The 27,752-nt window shown below is 43.2% G+C and overlaps 2 protein-coding genes across 6 annotated transcripts in view; both read left to right on the forward strand.

Moving 5' to 3' along the window:
• Positions 1 to 5,845, forward strand: part of CFI (complement factor I) — a 28,472-nt gene extending 22,627 nt beyond the window's left edge. For 4 of the 5 annotated variants that reach the window (XM_040966878.1, XM_040966879.1, XM_040966880.1 and 1 more), the window contains 3 exons: positions 2,479 to 2,756; positions 4,238 to 4,342; positions 5,447 to 5,845. In XM_040966878.1, coding sequence (XP_040822812.1) covers positions 2,479 to 2,756; positions 4,238 to 4,342; positions 5,447 to 5,664 — 601 coding nt within the window. In that variant the 3' untranslated portion in view covers positions 5,665 to 5,845. Of the gene's footprint in view, positions 1 to 2,472; positions 2,757 to 4,237; positions 4,343 to 5,446 lie in introns of all 5 variants that reach the window. The other variant, XM_040966877.1, reaches the window with a different exon arrangement.
• Positions 5,846 to 12,149: 6,304 nt separating this feature from the next.
• PLA2G12A (phospholipase A2 group XIIA) lies at positions 12,150 to 25,941 on the forward strand. The gene is made up of 4 exons (XM_040967186.1): positions 12,150 to 12,426; positions 21,406 to 21,482; positions 23,295 to 23,460; positions 25,185 to 25,941. The coding sequence occupies exons 1-4, from the start codon at positions 12,216 to 12,218 to the stop codon at positions 25,301 to 25,303; spliced, it is 573 nt and encodes a 190-aa protein (XP_040823120.1). The 5' UTR covers positions 12,150 to 12,215; the 3' UTR covers positions 25,304 to 25,941.
• The last annotated feature ends 1,811 nt before the right edge of the window (positions 25,942 to 27,752 follow it).

Raw genomic sequence — 27,752 nt, forward strand, 5'->3', positions numbered from 1 at the left:
TAAACTTCCTAACTGTGAATGGGAAATACACATTTGCTGCAGGTCCAGTAGGTGAGTTATAAATATCTGTATTAGTTTGCTAAGGCTGCCATAACAAAATACCATAGCATGGGAAACTAAATCACAAGCATTTCCTTTCACAGAGTTCTGGAGGCTTTAAGTTCAAGATTGGGGTGCCAGGTGGGTTGGTTTCTCCCTGAGGTCTTTATCTCAGGCTTGAAGATGACCATTCACTCACTGTATTCAGTTACAGCCTTTCCTTTGGGCATATACTTGCATGGTCTCTCTCTCTCTCTCTCTCTCTCACACACACACACACACACACACACACACACACACACGCACACACACGCACACACACACAATCCTACTGGAATAAAGTCCCACCTTTCTGAACTCACTTAGCTCTGATTACTCCTTTAAAAGTCCTATCTCCAAATGGGTCACAGTGGAGCTTAGGGTTTCAAAATGTGCAGCAGACATAATTCAGTCTATAACAATGGCTGAATTGCAGTACCTAAAAGGTATTGATTAACAAATCAAAATCATCAGGGAAAAGAATGGAGCTCCAGGTTATTAGTTTACTTATGACTATAGAATGAATGAAATATCCTTTATGGAGCACTTACCATGAACTAGGTACTGGGCCAAGCACTTTGATATAGACTGTCTTGTTTAGTATCCTCAACAATCCTTAAAAGGAAATATTGTTCTTCCCATTATGTGGATTAGTAGAATGAGACTGAGAAGTCACATGACTTGGTAAACAACAGAACAAAGATAAAATTAAGTGAAAACAGTAACTTAGATGAAGACCTGTCAAATAGCCAGACAATCCAAAATTGAGAAGAATCACAAATATGTCAAATGATTAAATGTGAATTATACCTGTAAAAATCCACATGTATTGGAGAAATGAGCCAAATCTAACATCTTCCTTCTTCATTTTTTAAATTTTAATTGTTTTTTAATTTGAGAGGCAGATAAAGAGAGAAAAGAGAGCTCCTACCTGCTGGTTCACTTCCCAAGTACTCGCAACAGCTACAATTGGAACTGAAGCTGGAATCCTGGAACTCTGGCCAGGTGTCCCCTGGGAGTAACAGGAACTCAATTCCTTGCACCATCACCACTGACTCCAAGGATCTACCTTAACAGGAGGCTGGACTCAGGAGTAAAGCTAGATAGTCTAGGAACTCAGATGTGGGAGCTCCAAACATTGACTGGTAGGCCAAATGCTATTCTCAAATTCTAGAGATCCTTCTCTTGGCTTTGGTGCCATAACACTCTCATGGGTTTCTGTTTGTCTCTCTGAACATACCTTCTTTGTCCTTTATACACATTCCTCCTTCTGTGTTTGCGTATTATTATTCAGCTAAAATATTGGAGTTTCTCACTCTTTAGCCTGACTTTTTCTTACTATAGTTATCTGCAGTGTACATATTATTCTGGGACTCTTCTTTAGCCACTGACCCCTACAGTCAGTTGCCTACCAAACCATCTTGGATGTATCAAACTATATTGGGGAGCAGGAGTTTAGCCTGGAGGTTAAGACGCATTCCATATCACAGTGCCCAGGGTTCAATTTCCAGTTCCAGCTCCTGACTCCAGATTTCTGCTAATGTTGACACTGGAAGGCAGCAGTGATATATCAAGTAGTTGGGTGCCTGCCATGCCCAGGGCAGACTTGGATTGTATTCCTAACTCCCTGCTTTGGACTGAGCCTGCCCTCAGCAGTTAGAGACATCTAGGGAGTAGACCAGCAGGTAAAAGATGGCTCTCTCCATTTCAACTAAATAATTTTTATACTGCATCAAATTCAAAATTTCCTGAGGTTAAGCTCATAACAGTATTTTTCCCTCAAATATGGTCCTGTCCCAGTATTTCTTACCTCAGTAAATGACAGGATAAGGCAGAAATCTAGGAATCACAGTATTTCTTTTTCTCAGCTGTACTCTGCGCCAGCCAGTATTTTGGCAACTCCAGATGGCATTTATAGTATCTACTGATGTAATTCTCAAAACTTCTCTCCATGTTGCCCTGCTTTCCCCTTTGATCTGGGTGGTGTCCATCTCCTCTTAATTGGCTCTTCACCACAGTGATGCACACTTATCTAGAGGCAGCAAAGTCTTGTTGCTTCTGGGAAGCCCAGAAGAATTAAGTAGTTTTTTTGATTGCTTTGCTTTGCTTTGAGTAGCTTTTTGAGAATTGAGTAGCTTTTTTGGTTTGTTTTATTTTGATCAGCTACTCAATTCTTTATTTTGCTAATATTGGATGTGTTGATGGATTATTCCTTTTTCATTTACCATTGGCCTACTTCTGCCCTAAAAATACAATGTCACTGTTCTAAGATAGCAAAGATTTAAAAAAAAAATGGTGAAATGAAGATGGTCCTTTCAGAGAGAATTATAAAATATCAGAATTCCATATTTATATATTTTTCTCAACATATTTCTTTTTCCTTTTTCCTTTTGGTTATAGCACAACCAGAACTCATCGTTACCAAATATGGACAGGATTGATAGATTGGATAAAACCTAATTCTGAACTGAAGGTTGAATTTGTGGAAAAAATTATTGTCCATGAATATTACAATGGAACCAGTTACCAAAATGACATAGCTTTGATGGAAATGAAACCAAATCCTCACAGTAAACGTTGTGAGATCCCTAACTCCATACCTGCTTGCATCCCCTGGTCTCCGTATTTATTTCAAGCTAATACGACATGTGTCATTTCTGGCTGGGGTCGAGAAAAAGGTACATGTTTTATACTTTGTTAGTTAAAATCCAAAGATTGGAAATTAATGGAATTAGGAATACATGAGAGCTAATCTTCTTATTGTAAATTAGAGAGGTTTCTGTTTCCAGGCATTTCACAGATAGTGATCTGCTAGAAGATATTTAGTCTATAACCGTAGTACTGTGAGCACCAGTACTTTCACTATATCAGCATTCACTGAACAGCTTCTTTGGGTTCAGATGGCTCCACCTGCTGATGCAGAATGAGTAAGGCCTACCTGCTGCTCTCACAGCATTTAGGGTAATATGGAAACTAACCCCAAATGAAAAACTACAGTATGAAAATTTCTGTGAACTGGGAAAAAAAGAAGTTGGGGCCAAGACTTACTGTTTACCCCAAAGACACCTTACAGTGTTCTTACATTTTATTGTGTCAGTTGACAGTATCTGGTCCATTTCCTTGGATCAAAGATATTCAGGTCCCTAAACTTTCACTTAAATGGAGATTCCCTTTCTTTGTTCATAGATTTATTTTATTTATTTGAAAGGCATAGCAACAAAGAGAGAGAGGGGAAGAGAGAGAGAGAGAGAGAGAGAGAGAGAGATTTTCACCCTAGTAGTTAACTCCCCAAATGGCTGCAACGGCCAGAGCTGTGCCAAACTGAAGCCAGGAGCCAGGAGCCAGCAGCTCCATCCTGGTCTCCCACATGGGTGGCAGGGGCCCAAGTACTTTGGTGATCTCCCATTGCTTTCCCAGGTATAATCATTTAGAACTAATTAGGAAACAGATTTTCTTACACACATACACACACACAAACCTGTTTGCAATTTCATACATACATCCTTTATTTTGACTCTAAGAAGTACTTTCAAGGAATGAGACTATATGGAGATAGGAGGTATTTCCGTGAGAAGATTCTGTCCATTCCTGTCCAACTCCCCCAAAATCAGCAACCAAAGATTAAGGATTTGATCTTTCACTCACTTCACCTATGAAGTGTGTCAGACCTCATCCTCCTGGACCATCTGTTCAGTTTTACAAAGGCAAGCATACCAACTAACAATATGAAGAAAGCAGAAAGGTGCTAAACAGGTGTAGACCTTTGGCCTAGTGCTCTCACAGCTGTCCGAGTCACTGGACTCACATGCTTGCCCTGCTCCTGATTCCAGCTTCCGGCCAGTACACACCCTGGGAGGCAGCAGGTGCTGGCTCAAACACTTCGATTCCTACCATCCACGTGGGAGACCTGAATTAACCTTGGCCTAGTCCAGCCTCAGCTGATGCAGGCATCTGGGGAGTGAATCAGCAAATGAGAGTTCTGTCTGTGTCTCTCTTAAAAAGTTTTTTTTTAATTAAGGAAATTGCCTCAAAAACTCATATATGTATTAAAGAGTACATATATATAGATGCTTTTATATTCCTAGTGGCATACTAGGCAGGAGCTTAAATTCAGATTTCTCATGTGTGACTAGAACGTTCGTTTTCTCATTTTGTTCAGATAACCAAAAAGTCTACTCACTTAGGTGGGGTGAAGTTAACCTTGTAAGCAACTGCTCTCAGTTTTACTCAAATCGCTACTATGAGAAAGAAATGGAATGTGCAGGTAAGTGCTAAGTGGTTTGTCTGAGAGATCTGTACACCACCTACCAAACATCTCTCCTCCTCTTCATACCTGCTCCTGGCTATGGGTCTTGACCTCTTCCAAGTGTTCTGTCCATGATATCACCAAGCTCCTTCAGCCACTCCCCTTGTAGCTCAAGTTCCCTCATTTTAATACTAACAGAAAGAATCTTCCCTAAGCCATTATACAGCAGTTTAGCTCTTGGTCTGTGACAAAGCAGAGATAGTGGAACCAGACTGCCTGGATTGACATACCAGTTGTCGTGTAACTGTGAGCAAGGTTCCTCATTTGCCAAAACTGAGGGCCTTCATAGATAAGGAAAATGAAATATAGAACCAATTTTCCAACCAATGTATCACATTTGGGATGCCTTATTGAAACTATTTGTAATGAATACTGAAAAAGACAGCATTATTGAAATCTTATTAATTCTTAGATGTAGTGGTTAAAAATCTTAGAAAGCCATAAGAAGAAAGCACCTTCCCCTGTTGAAGTAGAATTCAAAATTCCTGTAGACAGATGAGTAGAGAGCACAAAATCCTCCAGGGAGGGTGAAGAACACAAGCTCTGGGGTCCATCTGCCTGGGTTCAAGTTGAGCTTTCATAAGTAGTTAAGTACTATTGGCACTTTTGAACAAATAGCTAACCTCTCTGTGACTTGTCCTACCTGTGAGATAGAAATAGGAACGACACACCACTTTGAGCCGTGAGGCTTAAGGCAGTGAACAATTGATGCATATAAACTCTTAATAAATACTAGATATTCCTATTATTTTTTCCTCTTAGCTTAACATGCTATTGTCAGACTACATTCTCTTCCCAGTATACTTAGCAATTGCATAGAGATCACAGGAAGAATATGCTAAGGTGAGGGATGAATAGAATACTCAAACTTTTCCCTAATCTTCCCAACTCTGCAAGTCCAGCAAGGATCTGTAAGGAGGGGCGAGCTCATTCAAATTATTTCAGTAAAGTGTAAGAAAATCAAAGTCATTGCCAGCACTGGCAGAGGAGGCAGGAAGTCAGTAGAGTGTCCTTGATAAAGGAAGAAAATAGGTGATCTTCTCCTTCCATTTTCTTTCTCAGGTACAATGGATGGTTCCATCGATGCCTGTAAGGGTGACTCCGGAGGCCCCTTGGTTTGCACGGATATCAACAATGTGAATTACGTTTGGGGCATTGTAAGCTGGGGTGAAAACTGTGGAAAACCAGAGTTTCCAGGTGTTTACACCAAAGTGGCCAATTATTTTGACTGGATTAGCTCCCATGTAGGAAGGTCTCTTATTTCTCAGTATAATATGTAAAATTGTGATCTCCCCTTTTTTTCCTACCCTTTGTCTCTCAGGAGTCCCATTTTGGTCAAAATTAATTAAATAATCAGTGCTTCTCAATGGAAAAAATGGAGGTAAATCTTACTGAAATTTTTATTGACTTATCAAGCTCATACTGTACTGTTTTGCTGTACAATTCTCAAATAAATATTTTGATCAAACACAAGTTTTATTTACTTATTTATACAAGAATGATAATATTGACTAAAACATTTAACTAGTTGAATGGCATTGCATTCACCTAAACCTGGGTTAAGCCCTCAACTTTCTCACCTCCTAAATTTGACCTTGGGTAATTTATTATCCTCTTTATGTCTCATTTTCATCTATGAAATGAAAACTAGAAATTCATGAAAAATAAAACTGTGTACCTATGTAAAATACTTGACATAGTACTTGTCACATGGTGGTGCAGGCCTCACTGCCTAATGTTCTCTTTTTAACATTATTTATTTGTCTAAGTATGCATTTATTATTTTTTAAAAGTTTTATTTACTTCATTTAAAAGGCAGATTTATACAGAGAAGGCTCTTCCATCTCCTGGTTCACTCCCCAAGTGTCCACAAGAACCAGAGCTGAGACAATCCAAAGCCACGAGCCAGAAGCTTCTTCCCATGTCAGTGCAGGATCCCAAGGCTTTAAGTCATCCTGTACTGTTTTCCCAGGCCACTAGCAAGGAGCTAGATGGGAAGCAGGGCAGCCAGGATTAGAACCAGTGCCTATATGGAATCCCAGTGCATGCAAGGAAAGGACTTTAGCTGATACCCTACTGTGCACCAGAAACTCTGTGCAACTCTCCCACATGGGTGTCAGGAACCCAGTTGCTGGAGCCATCACTCCTGCCTTGCAGAGTTCCCATTAGCAGGAAGCTGGAGTTAGGATCCAAGACTGGGATTCAGATCCAGGTATTATGACGTGGCTCATGGGCATCCTAACTGATATCTCAATACCTATGTTTAATTCCTACCCCTCTCTGCTTTACATATTCAACTACAAAAAAAAAGTCTTTGTTTCCTCCCTTCACATATTCTTCTTGACCCTATCTCCAAATATCACATAACTCAGATGTGCCCCATCTCACAGTCACTAAGCGGTTCTCATCTCAGCAGCACTAGATCCTGCAGTGTACCGCTCTCTCCCCATCTGCTATTCTCAGCCTGCCTCCCCAGCCTCTTCCTTCATGTTGCTTTCATCTGTCACTTTCCTTGATGATCTTATCTAGATTCAGTTTTAAATGTCACCCACAGTGAATGGCTCAGTGACATAGTGGTTTGGACCTCTCTTTGTGGTACCAACATCCCATATGGGTGCTGGTTCACTCCACTTCTAATCCAGCTCACTGATTATGGCTTGGGAAAGTGTCAGAGAATGGTCTAAGCCTTGGCACCTTGCACCCACATAGGAAACCTGGAAGAAGTTCCTTGCTCCCAGCTTTGAATTAGCCCAGCTCCAGCCATTGCAGTCATTTGAGGAGTGAACCAGTGGATGGAAGATATCTCTCTCTGTCTCTCTCTAACTTTGCCTTTCCAATAAAAAATAAATTAATTTTTAAAAGCTTGCTCATAGACCCATGACTCGCAAATCTGTATATTCAGCCCTGACCTTTCCTAGAGCTAGATGCAGACTCTACTACATGCCACTGAAGTCTTAGCATCTCCATGTGGATATCTGGTAGCATTTCAGAAAAAAAAATATGCCCAGCCCAAAACTCATATTGCTCGTCCCTAAACCTGCTTCTGCTCTGCTCAGTAATGGCCACAACCACCACCTTGGGGGCACAGAAGGCACTTTCCATCTTGTCACCCTACTGTAGTCTCTGCATAGCACTGACTATCCTCCAGCCTATTCTCTTTCCATCAGCTTGTCTACTTACCCACGCTTTTCCCTACCAATTATAAGACATGGGAGAGAAACCGCATAGATCTTCCTTCTGGCTGCAGTCCTAGCATTTGTTTCACAGGGGGTGCTTAATGAATCAGCATTAGCTGCTTTGCTTTTATTATGTTTTTTTTTTTTAACTACAGTTATCATCCTAAAGGAAATATAACCTTTTGTGTATCACTGGGGTGCAGTCTTGGATGGAGTCTGGTTGTTTTAATAATAGAAATGCCATGTCTCCTTAGATTCCAAGATTAGTACTCAGACTTTTCCCATTTAAAAAAAATTATAGTAAAATATTTATATGTAACAGAAAATTAACCATTTTAATCACATCTAGTATAAAGTTCAATGGTATTAAGTGCATTCAAATTATTGTACAGCCATCACTATTATCCATCTCCAGACATTTCCATCTTTCCTTTTAAAAATTTCATTATTTATTTATCTATGTGGTACAGATTTAGAAGTATAGTGATACTTGTTACCCTACCCGCTCTGTTCAGCCCACATTCCTCACCCTCTCTCCCCTGCTCATATGGAACTGCACACGGGCTGGGGTGCAAGCTAGTGGCTGTCGAGGTATCTGATGGAGTATTCTTGCAGTGATCTTTGCGTTATTCAAAGATCATAGACTCCATTTTTTCTAGCTTTCCTTAAACAAATTGGCTACAGTTGTCTGCAGTTAGAAGGCCTGTGGCAAAGCTGTAAGCTGGGAGAACCACAGAAGTAAATCATGACGCTTCTGTTCCTCCTGTTTCATACCCGTTGAGCACTGTCTCTTCATTTCATCCTCTCAGGCTGGCCGGAGTTTAAATTACTTTTGTCATTTGATTGCCAACTGATGTGTAAAAGGAACTCCCAAAGAGTGGCCTAAAGCAACTTTGCTCACGAATCTGGGAGTTGCTTGGGCCCTGGTGGGCAGTTCCCCTTCAGGTCCCTCATTCAGCTGCAGACAGGGTTGGAGCAATTTTTCTCGAAGGTTTCTTCCCTCACGTGTCTGGTACCTGGGCTGGGAGACTTCACAAGCTGAGACTCCTCGGGTATCTATCTCCATGTGCTATGTCTTTGTGGACTGTAAATGATAGACTGAGGTCACTGGAACCAGCTGGTGAGGGTCCCAAGAGAAAATTCAGGATCTGTAAAGACTGCCTGTCCTTGCAGTGGACGTCAGTCAGCATCACTTCTCTCACAAAGTCCTGCCCAGGTCCAAGAGAATCTCTCACTTTAAATATATATGAATGTATATGTGTATGTGCATATACACTGTAATATGTGTGTTTTAATGTTTATATATGCATATATATATATATATACATATGTTTGAAAGGCAGTCTTGCAGAGAGATAAGGAGAAATATAAAGTTCTTCCATTTGTTGGTTCATCTACAAAATGACCACAATGGCTAGAGCTGGGCTGGTTCAAAGCCAGGATCCAGGAGCTTCTCCTGGGTCTCCACATGGGTGCAGAGGCCCAAGAACTTGGGCCATCCTGCACTACTTTTCCAGCCCATTAGCAGTGAACTGGACTAAAAGTAGAGCAACCAAAATCCAAACTGGCAGCCATTTGGGAATGCCAGCACCATAGGCAGAGGCTTAGCATGCTACGCCATGGTGACAGTCTCAAGAGAATTTCTTACTGGCCAGAGTGTCAACAGCTTGCACTGTTAAGTCAGTGTCCTGACTTAAGAGTGCAAGAGCAAGGTGGCAACTTGAAGGACATCGGTGTGAAATAAACAGGCATGGACACCCTCAATTCACAAGGAGTCATATCAATGCCTCTTAAAGGATGAGGTCAGTGTGTGCAGTAGCTGAGGGCTAGAGGCTTCAGCAGACATGGACCTTCCAGTGAGAGTGGTGCTTCTGAAAAGCCAAGAGCAAGCTCTCCAGGGGACTCTTGTGGCAGCAACCAGGAAGAGCGCAGGTAGCAAGATTTAACTCCACTGTTGCCAGGTCGGAGTGAAGACTCTTTAATGGCAGACAGCAAAAGCCAATCTAATTGATTTAATGAAACACACACACACGTGCGCGCGCTCAATCCAAGATATAATATAGATCACAGATTCTCCAGAAAATTGGAGTCTACACAGAATAATGTATACAGAGACTACTGTAGGCTGTCCATCACGAACTTCCACAGCCGCCAGCCTGGACCCCAGCCTCCATGCGCATCTTATACTGCAGCGGCTGAGCATGGGGTGCTGCTGCCAGGCCCTCTGTCATTCCTGCCTGTCTGCATTCGTGTGGCCCTCCCTGCAAGTGCTTGGCAAACAGAGCTCAGTGGATGTGGAGCTCTGCCCTCATTTTCCACTTACTCCAGCCTCTGATCTCACGACCTTCTGAGGCAGATGGGAACATATGTTACAAAGCTTTACCTTCCAGGTACAGTGATAATAAAAACTCAGGGGAGATCTGGAAATAAGTCTGGAGTGTTAAAGAGAACTTCCTTAGAGACAAACCTAATCTGAAATATGGAAGAACATTTCAGGCAGCAGCAAATTCCAACTTCTTGCAGCATAAGGAGCCAGGTAGCCAAGGAAACTGCCACTTGACTTGAGCCCTAAATTCACTGAGAGTTGAGAGCACTACAGGATTCCAGCAATTTGAAATTGAAGGCAGTGCAGAAAACACTTTGGAGAAAGATGAGATGGAAAATGGAGACAGTGAAGACACTTCTGGAATAATCCAAATGAAATGGTGGAGACAGAAAAACTTGCCTAAGTCAGCTTAGTGACCTTCAGATTCAAACCATGCACTCCACCAATCCAGACACATTTATCCCTCATGTCCATCTACAGCCACATCTGCCAATCCCTGAGCCGGCACTCCTCATACCCACCCTGAGACTATAAAGGTGCCCCGGCCCTTTGTTCTCTTTCTTCTCATGCTGTCTGTCTCTGTTCTTCTCATTCTCTGAGAGGAGCTTCTTTCAGGCCTCTCGCATGGGTACAGGGTCCTAAGGCCTTGAGCCATCCTCTCCTCTACTGCTTTCCCAGGCCACACACAGGGAACTGGAAGGAAGTGGAGAAGCTGGGACACGAACCAGTACCCATATGGGATCCTGGCACATGCAAGGCAAGGGCTTTAGACACTAGGCAACTGCGCTGGGCCCCTATGCTCCCTTCTCTAAATATGTTCAAAGATGCCATCTCTACCCTCCCCCCAACTAAATGTTTCTGCATGTTGTGAGCCTTGGTTGATGGAATTACTGTCACCTGACTTCAACTCCTGCTTCTAGTGTGGTAGTTCAAGCCAATTCCAGGGAACCTGGAGTCATGCTGTCCCCATCCACAGAAGGGACATTCTTGTATTTACCTGGTCCAAAGGCTGCCCACATCCCTGTCAGAGGGGTTCTGAATGGCAGAAGTCGGGCATACAAGATGTCTAGCACAGAGTGTGCACTCGACAAACAGGACATGATTCTTAGGAACTCCAAACTGCATTCTTAAAAAGATGTACTTATTTGTTTGAAATCAAAGGCAGAGTGTAAGAAGGTCTTCCACACCACTGATTCACTCCCCAAATGGGTGCAAGAGCCACGAGCCCAGGTCCTCCCACAGGGGTGGCAAGAGTCAGCTAACTTGGCCATCTCCAGATGCTTTCCCAGGCATACTGGCAAGGAGCTGGATCAGGAGGAAAGCAGATGCTGGCATGGTAGGCAGGAACTTAACCCACTGCACCACAACGCAGCTCCTCCCAGACATAAGACATCAGTTTCCATAGTCCTCATCTAAAGGAGGCATCTGTTGCTAACAATTCCAGCACTGCCCTGCATCCATCGCAAACCTCTTTTTATAGTTATTTATAGCTCTATTAAAGTGTGCTGCAGTCTGTTTATTTATGGATCCTGAACAATGCAGGAAACAATTCAGAGAAAGGTCAGTAGAACTAGCAAGTAACATTACACCTTGAAAAGGAACACGGTGACTACCTCGCTCCAATTTTTTTAAAAACTGTACTCCAACATAGACTACTGATTCTTCCTCAACTGGGAAAGAAATCTGCAATTTTCACTGTTAAACCATCTTGTCCCAAAAAGTGTAAACTAACATCTAGCTCATCCTTGGTAAAGGCCAAGGCTGGGAGGTACCTTTTTCCCCCCAGACCCTGTCCACTCTATCCGAAGTCAGAGGGGTCATTAGGACGCTGGGTCACTTAAGATGAAATCTGCTTTTCAAACCGAAAAGTCAGCGGACTCACGCAGATGCAACAAACACTAGAGCTTGTCCAGAACCGGGAAAGCCTGACATTCGGGGTGGTGGCGCAGACCCTAACACATCACATCGGGTCACGCATGGATTCGCTCCGCAATTCCCGATGCCCACGGCTATTCCGTACCTAGGTAAATAGACTCCTTCTGGCACGAGGTTCGGGCACGGTGCTTTCCATGGCCGAAGCCAGCATTTCCCACGCGAGCAACCCAAAAATTTAGGTAGCGCGCCAGAGCGTCCACGAGGGCGAGGAGCACTCCGCCCCAGCGCGTTCCTGTGACGCACAGGCTCCGGCGCAGGCGCGCAGCGGCGGACAGCCGCCCCGGTGAGCGGGCGCCGCGTCCGGCTGCCGGGAAGGAGGTGTGGGCATGGCGGAGTCGGCCGTGGCCGAGCCCGGGGCTGGAGCCGCTGCATAGGACGCTGTGGGGCCGTGCGGATGGCCCTGCTCCGGCGGGCCGCGCTCGCGCTCCCGCTGCTGCTCCTGGTCGCCGCCGCTGTCGCGTCCCAGGAGGAGGCTCAGAGCACCGACTGGCGGGCCACCCTGAAGACCATCAGGAACGGCGTCCACAAGATCGACACGTACCTGAACGCCGCCCTGGACCTGCTGGGAGGCGAGGATGGGCTGTGCCAGTACAAGTGCCGGGACGGTGAGAGGGCGCCGCGCCGAGCAGCTGGGGTGACGGAGGTCGTGGGGTGTGAGTGTGACAGGTGCGGGGCAGACCTTGCTGTGCCCAAGCAGTGCTTGGGCTGGAGCAAACCTGGCTGACAAGTTCGCAGCACTGCTAACCCTAACCTGGGTGACACGTTCGCAGCACGGCTGTTGGAATGCGACAGGTCGCCCGAATGTGTCCCTCGCATTTGGGTTGAGCTGCGTCTGAATTACTTTGCTTGGGCGATTGCATCAAGTTGCCTAAGAGCTTAGTCACTTAGGCGTCCAAACGGACTGATATCAGCTGTGTGTGGACTGGTAAGCATGTGAGCCGAGCATACTTAAAAAAAGAGCGAGAGAGCGAGAGCGAGAAGAAAAGAAAGCAACTCCAAAATTGCTTTTAAAATAAACCGTGCCATTACTGGATATTGGATTCCCAACCCCGGCAAAGCTACCGGAAAGAAATGGTGACCTTTGTACAGACCGGTGTCCCTGATTGTTGAGAAAGAGTTCTGATAACTCCCTAGAAAATAGTTTTATCAGGATTTCACAGTTTTCCTTCCTTGGGTATCAGTGACCCCTCCTTTTTGGCTAATGCTAATGTTAATATGATTGTTGCCGTGTGTGTGTGTGTGTGTGTGTGTGTGTGTGTAAATATATGTATATATTTTTTCACTTATATATTTTAACTTTGAATCTGAGAACTTGTTCAGTGGAAATGTGGTAATAAACTCAAACAGTTTGGTTAAATGGCTCATTTGGAGCATTTGATTTTTTGAATACTGATATATATGCATATAAAGGTTTATTTTTATTGGAAAGGCAGATTTCCAGAAAGAAGAAGAGACAGAGAGGAAGAACTTCCATCTGATGATTCACTTCCAAAGTGGCTTTAATGGCTGGAGTTGAGCCAATTGGAAGCCAGGAGCCTCTTCCTGGAGCCTCTTCCTGGTCTCCCACACTGGTGCAGGGTACCAAAGCTTTGGACCGTCTTCGACTTCTTTCCCAGGGCACAGGCAGGGAGCTGGATGGGAAGTAGGCAGCCGGGACATGAACCGACACCTCTATGGGATCCTGGCGATTGAAGGCAAAGGATTAGCCATTCTGCTAGGCTCTGAAATATATATATGTGTATATTTTTTAAATTTATTTTTAAAATAATGATTACATGTTTGATCAGGGTGGTAAGGATCAAGGCTTAGGGAAAACTGGCTGAATTCATTGCTCCCAAATTTGCTATTTCTTCTTGTTGTCCTGGGAGAAGGGGAGAAACAAAGGGGGAAACCACTCATGACCTTCCACACATCTCAGTACCCAGGGGTGATGAACTGCCACCTCATATAAACCCAGAGTCTCAACGTGTACATGTTCTGAGGGTTCTGTCCAAGTGGCTTGCATAGTTCTGAAATGCTGCCGATTTCACCAATCTGAGGATGTTTTACCCTCTTAATGTCCATTGGCTCCGTTCACTGAGATTTTTTTCTGTCAGCATTTGTTTGGGGTAGTTCTGTTCTTCTGCTACAGCACCAGAAGTGCTGCCATATTCTCCGTTTATAACAGGGCCTGTGTCCACTGCTCCACCTTTTTCATTAAGCAGGGCCTGTTCTTGCAGGTTAGACCTAGAACCTGAGCCAGGTGTCCCATGGCTCTGAAATATATATATTTTTAATGGTTTAGAAAAACTACTTGGGCTTCTTGGAAATTTACAATATACACTTGATCTTAACTAAAAGACCAAGAGAAGATTGGAGATTGAAATGTTAAGATAACACTTTGCAGGGCCCGGCGGCGTGGTCTAGTGGCTAAAGTCCTTGCCTTGAATGAGCCAGGATCCCATATGGGCACCGGTTCTAATCCCTGCAGCTCCTCTTCCCAACCAGCTCCCTGCTTGTGGCCTGGGAAAGCAGTAGATCCCGGCCCTGCACCTGCGTGGGATACCTGGAATGAAGTTCCTGAATCCTGGCTTCAGATCAGCACAGCACCAGCCGATGTGGTCACCTGGGGGGTGAATCATCGGACAGAAGATCTTCCTCTCTGTCTCTCCTCTTCTCTGTATATCTGATTTTGAAATAATAATGAATAAATCTTAAAAAAAAAAAAAGCACTTTGCAGATCATGTTTTCTGTGAGATCATCTCACAGCTGGAGCTAGTTCATGCACATGGAGCACATGACAGCCAGCTCTTCAAGGCCAGTAGAGGATTTCAAGTCCTTTGTCAGAAGATGGAAAACAGAACTGGTTGGACCACTCACCTGGCCAACTTGGCAGCATGTTCCTGTGTCTGTCGATACACTAAGGTGGACTTTGTCAACCGTTAGACCTTGGAAAGATTTTCTCAACCCTGGAGCAATGAAACCAAAAACTCAGAGCTATCAAACCACTCAAGTAACAAAGGGTTGTTTGTTTTGCTGCTGTTTAGTTTCTAAAGTTCTTTCTAAATCCTGGATATTAGCCCCCTATCAATTATTTAGAGTGCTAAGATTTTCTCCCATTTTGTTGGTTGCTTCTTCACCTTGTTGATCATTTTCTTTGCTGTACAGAAGCTTCTTAGTTTCATGTAGCCCCATTTTTTAAATTTTACTTCTTATTATTATCATCATTTTATGATCTAGTTCAATAGGCTCTGAGATTTCCTCCAGCTTGATTTTTATTCTTGAGGATAGCTTTGACCATTTATGGTCTTGTGTTTCCAAGATGTATTTTCCTATCACCTTTTCTAGTTCTGAGAATGTTGTTGGGATTTTGGTTGGGATTGCATTGACTCTGTTTATTATTTTCGGTAATATGGACATTTTGATGATGTTGATCTTGCTGATCCAAGACCATGGTAAGTTTCTCCATCTTTTAATATCTTGTTCTATTTCTTTTTTCAGTGTTTTGCAATTTTCGTTGCACAGGTCTTCCACATTTTTGGTTAGGTTTATTCCAAGGTATTTAATATTCTTCTCTACTATTTTAAAGGATACTGTACTTACAAGTTCTTTCTCAGCCATGGGGTTATTTGTGTATTCAAGAGCCATTGATTTATATTGATTAATTTTGTATCCTGCTACCTTGCCAAAGTCTCTCATGAGTTCCAACAATCTCTTAAGTCTTTCGGTTCTCTGTATAGAGAATCCTGTTGTTTGCAAACAGAGATAATTTTAATTCCTTTAAATTATTATTTTATATATATACACACATATACTAAGACTCTAGCTAGGACTTCCAATACTATGTTGAATAGCAGTGATAGAAGTGAACATTCTTATCTAGTTGCAGATCTTACTGGAAAAGCTTCCAGTGTTTCCCTGTTTATTATGGTGCTAGTGTTGTGGTTTTCATACATTGCTTTGATTATGTGGTAGAATGTTCCTCCTTTACCTATCTTGCTTATGGTTTTTAGCATAAAGTAGTGATGGATTTCATCAGATGCATTCACTACATCTATTAACATGAGCATCTATTGACATGGTTTTTATTCTTCAGTTTGTTGATGTGGTACATCACATTTATTGGTTTGCGTAAGTTAAAACATCCCTAAATGCCAGGGATAAATCCCACCTGATCCTGATGTATTGTTGGATTGTGTTGGTTAGGATTTTGTTCAGGATTTTTGCAACTACGTCAAGTTCTAGTTCTCTTTTTCTGTTGTGTCTCTATCTGGCTTTGGTGTTGAGGTCATGTTCGTCTCATAGAAAGAATTTGGAAGGATTGCCTCACTTTGTCTTGTTTTGAATAGCTTGTGGAGGATTCAGGTAAGTTCTCCTTACTATGTTTGGTAGAATTCAGCAGTGAGGTCATTCAGTCTGGGGCTTTTCTTTATTGGGAAGGATTTAATTACTGATTCAATCTCAGTCCTGGTTATAGGGCTATTTAGATTATTAATTGCTTCATGATTCAATTTTGGTAGATTTCATGTGCCTAAATATCTATCCATTTCTTCTAAGTCTTCCGATTTGTTGGCATGTAGTTGCTTGTAATAGTTCCTAATTATTCTATGTATCTCTGAAATATATATATTGTTGTTATGCTTCCTTTTTCATTTCTGATTCTATTGATTCATATCTTTCCCCTAATTTTTTTGATCAGTTGGGATAGTGGAAATCAATTTTGTTGATTTTCTCAAAGAACCAGTTCTTTGATTCATTGGTCTTCTGTACTGTTCCTTTGGTCCCTATTTGTTTTATTTCCTCCCTTATTTTGGTTATTTCTGTTTTCCTGTCAATCTTAGGATGTGCTTGCTATTGTTTTCTACCTCCTTCAGGCATATGGCTACCCTATTTGCTTCGTACTTTTCAAATTTCTTGATGTAAGTGCTGAGTGAAATCAACTTTCCTCTTTTTTTTTTTTAAGATTTATTTATTTTATTGTGAAGTTAGCTACATAGAGAGGAGGAGAGACAGAGAAGAAGATCTTCTGTCTGATGATTCACTCTCCAAATGATATCAACATCCTGAGGTGCGCTGATCCAAAGGCAGGAGCCTGAAGCCTCTTCCAGGTCTCCCACATGGATACAGGAATCCAAGGCTTTGGGCCATCCTCACCTGCCTTCCCAGACCACAAGCAGGGAGCTGAATGGGAAGCAAGGCCACTGGGATTAGAACCGGCACCTGTATGGGATCCCAGCACATTCAAGGCGAGGACTTTAGCTGCTAGGCCACTGCGCTGGGCCCCAACTTTCCTCTTAACATGGCCTTGTTTGTGTCCCATGTTTTGATATGTTGTGTTGATGCCATTGATTTCTGCTGTTACCCATCGTTCATTTAACAGCATATTATTTGGTCTCCAAGTTTTTGCATATCTTTTGGATGTTTTGACTTGTTGATCTCCAGTTTCATTCTATGATGATCTGAGAAGATGCATGGTACAGTTTCAGATTTGCTGAGGCTTTTTTTTGTGACCAGAATATGATCAATCCTAGAGAAGGTTCCATGTACTCATGATAAAAAAAAAATGTATTGTGCATCTGCAGGATGAAAGGTTCTATAGATATCAGTTAAGTCCGTTTGTTCTGTTGTCTGAATGAGCTCCTTTTTTTCCTTGCTGAGTTTCTGTCTCATCAAAATGTCCATTGATGCAGCGGGGCATCAATGTCCCTGACATTATTGTATTGGAGTCTATTTCTCTCTTTTTAATCTGTTAATATTTGTTTCACGTAGCTAGCTGCCCTGGCATTTTATGGTGATCTCTTGATGAATAGACCCCTCAGTCATCATGTGGTGTCCTCTCTTGATGAGCGGATCCCTCAATCGTTATGTGGTATCCTTCTGTATCTCGTTTAATGTAATTCACATTAAAGTCTATATTATCTAATGTAAGAATGCCTACACACCAGCTTCTTTTTCCTTTCCATTAGCCTGGAATCTCCTTTTCCATCCTTTCAATTTGTGCATATCTTTGTGAGATATGTCTCTTGCAGACAACAGATGGATGGGTTTTACCTTTTGGTGCACTTTGCTGATCTGTGTCATTTGCTTTACAAGCTTAAGCTGTGTGCATTCATGGTTAGTGTGGCTAGGTAGTGATTTGATCCTGTCATTTTAGCAATGGATTGTTGCTTGATTTAGTCTTCTTTGGTTTGATAGGGACGTTCTCCACATTCGCCTTTGGGTTTGTAGGTGTTATTCTGTCAGATATTTTTTTTTTTTTTTTAAGATTTACTTTTTAAAAAAAATTTGAAAGTCAGATACATACAGGGAGGGAGAGACAGAGGAAGATCTTGCCTGGCATGTGCAAGGTGAGGACGTTAGCCACTAGGCTCTCACCCTGGGCCCTGTTCTGTCAGATCTTTAAGTAGCATTTGTAGGGCAGGTCTGGTAGAGGCGTAGATCTTTCAGCTTTTGTTTGCTGTGGAAGAATTTTCTTTCATTTTCAAAGACAAAGGAAAGCTTTGCTTTGCTGGTTAAGTTAATCTGGGCAGACAGTTCTTTCCTTTTAATGTATGTGCTGCCGAAGCGAGCACAATTCTTTCCTTTTAGGATCTGGAATATGTCTCTCCATTCTCTTTTGGCCTTTGGAGTTTCCTCTGAGAGGTCAGCGGTGTGTCTGATTATGGTTCCTCTATAAGGTAACTGATTTTTTTCACATACATTTTTCAGTTTATTTTTCCTATGTTCAAACAACGAAAACTTCATTATGATGTGTTGTTGCGAGGATTATTTTGGTCAGCTCTGTTGGGAGTTCTGTGACCCTCCTGTGTTTTGTTTTCCAATTCTTCTTATTAGGGGAGTTCTCATTTATTACTTCAATTAGTGTATCTTTGAACCCAGATTTTCACTCCACACTTTCAGCACCCCTGTAACTCTTACATTTGGCCTTTTAATGGTCCCTTAACTCTTGAATATCTTTGCTAGTTTGAGTCAGTTTCGCTTCCAGGTTTTTGATTATTTCAGAGTAATTGCAAAAAGTGCCTTTCAATTCTGAGATTTTCTTCTGCCTCACTCATTCTGTTATTGAGACTTTCCACCGAGTTTTTCATTTGCTGTATTATGTGCGGCTTGATTTTGTTTCCGTGTTGCTATTTCCTGTGTAATATTCCTTGAACTTCTGCATGTGCTTCTTACTGTTTTTAGAAACTTAAACAATTTTTAATATCTTGATCCAGCAGTTAGTTCCTTGATGTCTTCCTCAGTTAGCTCTCATAGGATTTTGCTCCTTTGCAGGGAAGGTGTCAATAACCTTATTTTACTGTCCCCATGTCTCTTCTTTTGCCCTCAGTCATTGAAACTCTGGTGAGCAGATTCCTCTCCTTGGGGCTGTATTGTCTGCAGGCCTACCGTCAGCTGAATCCTGTTCAGTGCCTGATTATTCATTTGCTGTCACATGTGGGTCTCACATAGGTTGGACTCAAGGACTTGGGTCATCATATGCTGCTTTCCTAGGCAGTTAGATCAGAAGTGGAACAGCCAGGACTAGGCTAGTACTCTAGTATGATATACTGGTGTTCCCAATGGCAGCTTAGCCCACTGTGCCACAATGCTGGGTCCTGACTGCCACTTTAAAAAAAAAATTTTTTTTGAAAATGTTTATAAAGTTAATCAAGGTGGGAAGGATTAAGGGTTAGGGAAAAGTGAGTGTAATCACTGTTTCCAAATTTTTCATTTCTTCTTCCTGTTTTTGGGGTAAGAGAGAAGCCATACCCAGCCTCCCAACTGCCCCAGTACCTGGGGATGGGAACCAGCCACCCAGTATCAACCTAGGGCGCTGATATGGTGCGTGCTCCGAGAATTCTGGCCCATTGGCTTCGATCATTCTGAAATGGTGTCGCTCTTGCCTATCCAAAGACAAGAACTCTGTTCCAATATCCTTTGACTGACATAGTCAACATTACTGTCTCCATTTGCCCAGATTTCTGCTGTCATCATTTGGCTAGAGTGGTTGTCCATATGTTCTGTTCTCCTTCCTCTGCTATGGTACCAGATGTCCTCTGCATGCCCCAATAGGCCGCCATATCCTCCATGTGCATCTGAGCCTGCTGTCTGCTGTTTCATGTTTTACACTGCAGAGGACCAGTACTCGCAGGTGGACCCAAGGACCCAGACCAGGTTACCCAGGCCCTCCCAGACACTTCCTCAGGGCTCACGACCCAGCACCCACCACACAGGTGGGCCCAAGGACCTGGGACAGGTGTCCCAGGCCCTGCCGGACCCCTGCCCCCCGGGCACATGGATCCAGCACCTGCGATGCAGGTGGGACCAAGGACCCAGCCGGGAGGTGGGTGCCAAATTTTAAAGAGATGTGACAAACTACAAGTGAGTATATCTTTGGAAGCTGCAGAGTAGAGAACAATACAAAAACAGTTGAAGGGCAGAAAACAATAGCAGCTTATTTATAATGAGTATTATAAATGCCATGAGGTTTATCTTTCTGAGTCTTTCTTCATTTTTTCTTTCATTTATCAGTAAATAGTTATTTGAGAACCTGACCATATGCCAGATACTAGGGTTACAAAACACAAAACCTCCTGCTGTCAGGGAGTGTACATGTTACCATGTCAAGACAGGTTGAAAAATGAAGGAAATAGATTACTAATGTTAGTATGTTAGAAGTCACATTGAAATTATAGGGCTGACATGAAGGACTCCATGTTGAGCTGGGCTCCATCTTAGGTGAGGCACACCCCTCCACACACACCCATGAGACTACCTGGCTGAGAAAACCACATCCTGCTTGGCAAGGATCCATAAACCCCTGGCCAGACTGTTCAGGCATGACTGGGAGAAAAATGAGCTTCACCTGGTACTGCAACCAAGGCTTGCAAAGTTAGTGATTTTTTGTCACTAAGTTAGTTCTGCATTAGCTCAGTCCCCTGAACTCTTCCCAGTTTGTGGTTTTGCCTTTATCAACCCTGCTGTTCCGTAGTCTGCAGTGGAGAGACCCTTGGGTGCACAATCTTACTCATGATCGGTGGCAATAAAGGACTTTCAGATGTTAACAGTGCGTGGTGCTCCTTTATATGCACTTGTTTGTGTGCACCAGTATTTTCCACTAAACAGTATGGTCAGGAAAGACCTTGCTGAGAACATGAATATCCTGGTCTGGTGTGTTGTAACAACATGCTGTGAACTAGGTGGCTTGGAGGCAGCAGGAGTGTATTCCTCTTGTTTCTGGGGGCTGGGAAGTAGATCAGAGCACCAGCAGATGCCAGTCCTGGTTCACAGATGGCACCACCTCACTGTGTTTTCACACGGCTAACAGAGCGGGGTAGCCCCCACCCCTCACTTGTAGGAACAGTTCTTCTGGTCTTGAAGCTTCTACTCTCATGATTTCAGCCACCTGCCAGTGGGTTCCATCATCACACTTGGTAATTAAATCTTTACAACATTAATGGATTTGGCAGTCAGCACTGAGATGTTGAGTTACAAATATTGAAACCATAAATATATTTACTTATGTCAACATCCAGATAAATCTTAAATATCTTGAAATTGTGGGCCTTTTTGACTCTTTTAGTTCTATCATAGTTGGTGATTATGATCCCTTTTATGTTTTATAGGCTCTAAGCCCATCCCACGTTATGGTTATAAACCCTCCCCACCAAATGGATGTGGCTCTCCATTGTTTGGTGTCCATGTAAGTATTGAAGTTTTGGTTTTGTTTTCTTTAAGATTTGTTTATTTAAAAAGTGGAACACCAGAGACAGCAGGTGGGTGGGGCAGAGGGCATGAATGGAGAGATTGACTGATGAACCTTCCATCATCCATTTGCGGATCTGCTCTTCGAATGGTTATACCAGCCACGGCTGGGCCAGGTGGAAGCCAGGAGCCAAGAACTCCATCTGGGTTTCTCATGTGAGTGGCAGGGCCAGTTGGAAGCCAGGAGCCAAGAACTCCATCTGGGTCTCTCATGTGAGTGGCAGGGCCAGTTGGAAGCCAGGAGCCAAGAACTCCATCTGGGTCTCTCATGTGAGTGGCAGGGCCAGTTGGAAGCCAGGAGCCAAGAACTCCATCTGGGTCTCTCATGTGAGTGGCAGGGCCAGTTGGAAGCCAGGAGCCAAGAACTCCATCTGGGTCTCTCATGTGAGTGGCAGGGCCAGTTGGAAGCCAGGAGCCAAGAACTCCATCTGGGTCTCTCATGTGAGTGGCAGGGCCCCAAGTACTTGGGCCAGCATGCTCTGCCTTCCCAGAGGCATTAGCAAGAAGCTGGACTGGAAATGGATCAGCCGGGACTAGAACTGGCATCCATATGATATACTGGCACCACAGGCTGAGAATTAGCTTACTTTCCACCACTTCGGCCCCAAGGGGATGTGTTTAAAGATTCATGGAACAATGGAATTAAAAAGTAAGTTTATTTTAGTGCCAAAATAATTTGAAATTGTGCATAGTTTGTTCATAAATCATACCTTTCATGAATTTCTTAAAATTTTTTGCATCAAAATAACTTTAACTTTGATTCCATTCCTGTGAACTTTTTGAAGTTCCCTCTATGGATGAAGCATGTGATCTGTATTAAAACAAGGTCGAGTGGGAATAGGAATGTGGTTGTAAGGATGACCAGAGCTTACCTGCTGAGCCTAGAATGCAAAAGGTGTGTGGGATGATTCCTAGGCACAGGGTTTTGTATATGAAGATATTTTCAAATAAAGGTAAAAGTCTGGTTAAAATTTTCCATTTCCTGAGCCCAGCATGGTGGCCTGGCAGCTAAAATCCTCTCCTTGGTTCTAGTCCTGGCGATTCCACTTCCCATCCACCTCCCTGCTTGTGTCCTGGGAAAGCAGTCAAGGACAACCCAAAGCCTTGGGATCCTGCATCCATGTGGGAGACATGGAAGAAGCTCCTCGCTCCTGGCTTCGGATCGGCACAGATCTGGCCGTTGTGCTCACTTGGGGAATGAATCATTGGACGGAGGATCTTCCTCTCTTTGTCTCCTCTTCTGTATTCTGACTTTGTAATAAAATAATGATAATAATAATAAATAAAATCTTTGAAAAATGTTTTCCATTTCCTTAGAGAATTAATATCTTAAAGCTTAAGAAAAAAATTCAGTTGTAGGCACCTAACAGTTTTATGTGACATTTCACACACAGCGCATTGTACTTGGGAGCACAAAACACCTTAGCCCCTGGATAAATCCTTTAATGTCCTCCTTTGGTTTCTGTTTTTAAATTTACATTTTCCTTTTCCAACAGTAGGAAGTACATTTGTTATTGCTAGATAACATTGCAAGAAGGAAGCAATGTGGCATGGGTGAGACACTGCAGGTGGATGTGGGTAAAGGTGGGGGCTTGATAATATGTGACTCATTTGCAGGAAGAAAGTAATTTTGTAATTATCCGTCTGGCAGTCATTGTTACTTATTTCTGTGAAGTCTGTTTCATTGCGATGCTTTGGCAGAGGAGTTGGCCATTCCTTGATGATAACCCAAGCCAAATGCTTCTTGCAGCTCAACATTGGCATCCCTTCCCTGACCAAGTGCTGCAACCAACATGACAGGTGCTATGAGACATGTGGCAAAAGCAAGAATGACTGTGATGAGGAATTCCAGTACTGCCTCTCCAAAATCTGCCGGGGCGTGCAGAAAACGCTAGGACTGGCTCAGCACGTGCAGGGTAAGCACAGTCGCTGGGTTGGTGATAAGGGCCATTTTCAAGGTGTCATGGACTTTCTGTTTTTAGGATAGCAATCGATCAGAAGTTCATGAAGGGACAACCATTTGCTCTGGAGATGCTGGCTAAGATGCCTGTATTGCATGTCAGCAGAGTACCTGGGTTCTAATTCCAGCTTCACTCCCAATTACAGCATTTGCTAATGCATACCCTGGGTGGTAGCTGTATGTCCTGCTGTTCGTGGATTGAGGTCACAGCCCCTGCCTCTGGCCTGGTCCACCCATGCTGTTGCAGGTGCTTGGGGAGTGAATGAACAGCTGGGAGCTCTCTGTCTCTGTTTGCCTCCTAAATAAATAAGAATAATTAATTTTTCAAATTTTATGGAAAACTAAAGACTCACTTATTTTGCTGCAAAAGTTTTTGAGGTCCTTATAATTTTCTCATAATATACATTTTTCATGAACTTTTGAATGGATTTCAATTTTTTTTGCACCAGGATAGGATTACCTTTAATTCTGTTGATCAATAAACTTTTTAAAGTACCCATTTTTTAAAGATTTATTTTTATTATCATTATTTTAAAAGTAGGATTTTACATACACACACACGCATATACAGAAAGAGAGACAGCGGAACAGTCTTCCATCTGCTGGCCCACTCTCTAGATGGCCCAGTGGTGCAAAGCCAGGGCGTGATTCCAGGTCTCCCATGTAGGTGCAGGGGCCCAGGTAGTTGGGACATCTTCCGCTGCTTTTCCCAGGCATATTATCAGGAAGCTGGGTCAGAAGTGTAGCAGCTAGGACTTGAACCATCGCCCATGTGAGATGCCAGCGTCCCAGGGGCAGCTTTGCCTGCTATTTCATAATGCCAGCCCCACACAACTGTTGTCTATTGCCACACAGCCTCTTCAGGTTCCTGAGGAGCTGATCATTTTGTTATCTACAATGATTTATGGTCAAAGAAGTAAAATGTATAGGACGCCCTGGGAAAAGGGTCCAAGGCAGTGAAAGATAAGAAATCATGCACTTGGTGCCTGGAGGCGCTAATCATTCAGGACCCTGGATCCCGTGGACTCAGTCTGTGCATTGCTAAAACAAACCACATGGACTGCGTGGCTTAGAGGTAACAGGAACTGATTTCTTCACGCTGGAGGACAGGTAGTACATTAGCCGCATTTTATCCATGGTATCTCTTTCCAGGAATTAAGTTATCTTTGATGAACCATGGTCTGAATATATGAAATGAACAGTCCTAGAAATGATGTGTGATCAGTTCTTAAAAACCATAACTAACTGAAACGTTTTGAGTTTTCTGTTTCTATGCTTTATTTCTTCTGTACATAATGTCTTTCCTCAAGGTGGAAATATAAGCATTTGGGGGCATCTTTATTAGTGATTGTGTTTTTCAAATAAATGTTAATATCAGTTAATACTATTACTGATCACTACTGTTGATAAAAAATGATACTTGTCTAGTACCAAAGATTCAGTTGACCAGTTGGATGGAAACAAACTATAACATTATTAAGGGAGACTAAGACCGGAATTCTGCAGGTGTGTGTGTTCCTATACACACAGACAACATTTCTCCCTTGATTTTGAGTTTGGGATGACTGTCACCTGGTTACCCATGAGGGATGTGCTGGACCTTGGGCCTTAACATGTGACTTTGAAAGGAGAACAATGCCTGGCAGTTTCCTGTGTGTCATTCCATGCCTTAATTTGCAGCGTGTGAAACAGCAGTGGAGCTCCTGTTTGACAGCGTCATCCACCTGGGCTGTAAGCCCTACCTGGACAGCCAGCGGGCCGCATGCACGTGTCGCTACGAAGAGAAATCTGACCTTTAAAGAGGATGCAGACAGCTGGGGACAGATGAGGATGGAAGAAATATCTTTGGGCACAGAAACAGACTTTTTGTGGCGAAAAGATGTGTGTTTTGTATGTGAAAGGATGAAGCCTTTACAAGACTTACATTTTGATGTTAGGACATCATGCCTGGTGTGATGGTGAGGTGGCTAACTCCTAGCCTTGCATCCACCAGGATCACATAAAGGCACCAATTTGTGTCCTGGATGCTCCATATCTCATCCAGCCCCCAGCTTGTATCCAGGAGGGCAACAGAGGACAGCCCAAGGCCTTGAGACCCTGCATTCGATGGGAGATCTGGAAGAAGCTCTTGGCTCCTGGCTTCAGAGGAGTTTAGCTCTAACTGTTGCGATCACCTGGGGAGTGAACCTGTGAACAGGTCTTTCTGTATCTCCTCCTTTCTATAAATCTGATTTTCCAATAAATATATAAATCTAAAAAAAATACATCAAGCAAATTAAAAAAACAAAAGTGAGGTTATGAGAGTGCCCTTCCACTCGTCACCATGGCCGTTGCCCTTGTGTGCCAGATTGCCTTGGTCAGTCTCAGAAACGGGTGCATTAAGGAAAAATTTCTGGAAAAAAATGAGTATAACCATTTTTGCAAACATATTTATCAATAACAAGATTAAACATAAAGGACATTTCAAGCTCTGTTCCATACAATATTATTTGAAAATATAGAAAATCTTTGTTTATCATAAAATTTTAAATGCACACTAATGCCTGGAAGGAACTGAGTTTCTTTTTCCACCATTTTAATTACACATGATGGAATGTCCTTTCTCTAGCCCACTGTGCACATGGGTAGGTCGCCCACTTCCCAGGACACTGTCTGGGTCTGTTTCCCTTCTGAGATTTGAGCCCCTGGTGTCAGTCCCTAGGAACAACTCGGGGACTCCTAAGTAGTCTTGAAGCAGAAGCAGAGCTGAGCAGGCTCAGCAGCACAGCCTCTGCCATCCCAGGAACTGCTGGCATGACAGGTGTCGTCTGTTGCTGTTGCCTCTGCCTAACTCACAGAAAAGATGGAGTTTATGTGTGCATTTTAAAATGACACACATGAGAGCGCTTCAGGGCCTGCATCTTTGATGTTTATTGCAACCTTTTACCAACTGTGGTGTGAATAAAAATTGTTCTTGATGTTTATAAAAATTTATTTTATTTATTTCAAAGACAGAGTCATAGAGGTGGAGAGAGAGAGAGGACTTCTATCATTTGTTTGCTCCCCAAATAGCCACATCAGCCAGGGCTGGGCCAGGCTGAAACCAGGTGTCTGGAACTCCATCAGGGTCTCCCACACAGGTGGCAGGACCCAAGCACATGCACCATCATCTGCTGCTCTGCCAGGCACATGAGCAGAGAGCCAGAGGAGCAGTAGAATAGCCAGGACTCCAGCTGGCTCTCTGTGGGATGCCCCTGTGGCAGGCAGCTGCTCATCCCCCTGCTGCATTCCAGGAGCCTGAAACTCCACCTGAGTCTCCCCCATGGGTGGCAGGGCCCCAAGGAGCTGGGCCATCTGCTGCTGCTTCCCCAGGCATGTTAGCAGGGAGCTGGGTCAGAAACAGAGCAGCCGGACACACCTGCACCAGTGTTCTGACACGGGATGCTGCTGAACAGGCAGCAACTGAGCTGGCAGCACACAATGCAGGCCTGTATGGATTTAAAAAATATCTTGAGATGAATTTATACTTTGGATACTGTTTATTTTGTTGCTCAAATTGTTTTGGTTTAGCTACTGACCCAATCTCTTTGCTGAAAAAGTTACATTTTTGTTAGCTCTCCATTTTCTTAAGTGGAGGGATCAGAATATTCCTGTGCTTTCTATACAGGAAAAAAAAAAAAACTACTAAAAAATTAGTGTGGTAAACACTGCAAACAGTGACCAGTGTTCAATTTGATAATCACCTCTGGGCTCAATTTTATTTCATAGCTACTTCAATCCTAGGAGTAGTGATAAGCTAAACCTTCAGTTTCTGTTTCATGATGTAGGAAGAATCAGGCCTTCCTGTCCATCTTAGTATATAGAAATTGTCCCTTATATTTAAGCATCACATAATATTAAAGGTTTTGAAAGTTAAAAAATGAGGACCCGGCGCAGTAGCCTGGTGGCTACAGTCCTCACCTTGCATGCACGGGGGTCCCATTTGGGTCCCGGTTCTAATCCCAGCAGCCCCGTTTCCCATCCCTGTTTGTGGCCTGCGAACGCAGCTGAAGACAGCCCAAAGCTCTAGGACCCTCGACTGGCATGGAAGAGGCTCCAGGCTCCTGGCTTTGGATCAGCAGCAGCCTTGGCCATTGTGGTCGCTTGGGGAGTGAATCATCGGACGGAAGATCTTCCTTTCTGTCTCTCCTCCTCTCTGTATATCTGAAAGACCTTCCGTGGGCCCTTTACATTCCGAATCCTGAAGAGTTCGATGACACCATCTTTTCA

The sequence above is a fragment of the Ochotona curzoniae genome, unplaced genomic scaffold, assembly GCF_017591425.1.
Source record: "Ochotona curzoniae isolate NIBS_2020 unplaced genomic scaffold, NIBS_Ocur_1.0 scaffold_4506, whole genome shotgun sequence".
In the NCBI taxonomy this organism is placed as follows: domain Eukaryota; kingdom Metazoa; phylum Chordata; class Mammalia; order Lagomorpha; family Ochotonidae; genus Ochotona; species Ochotona curzoniae.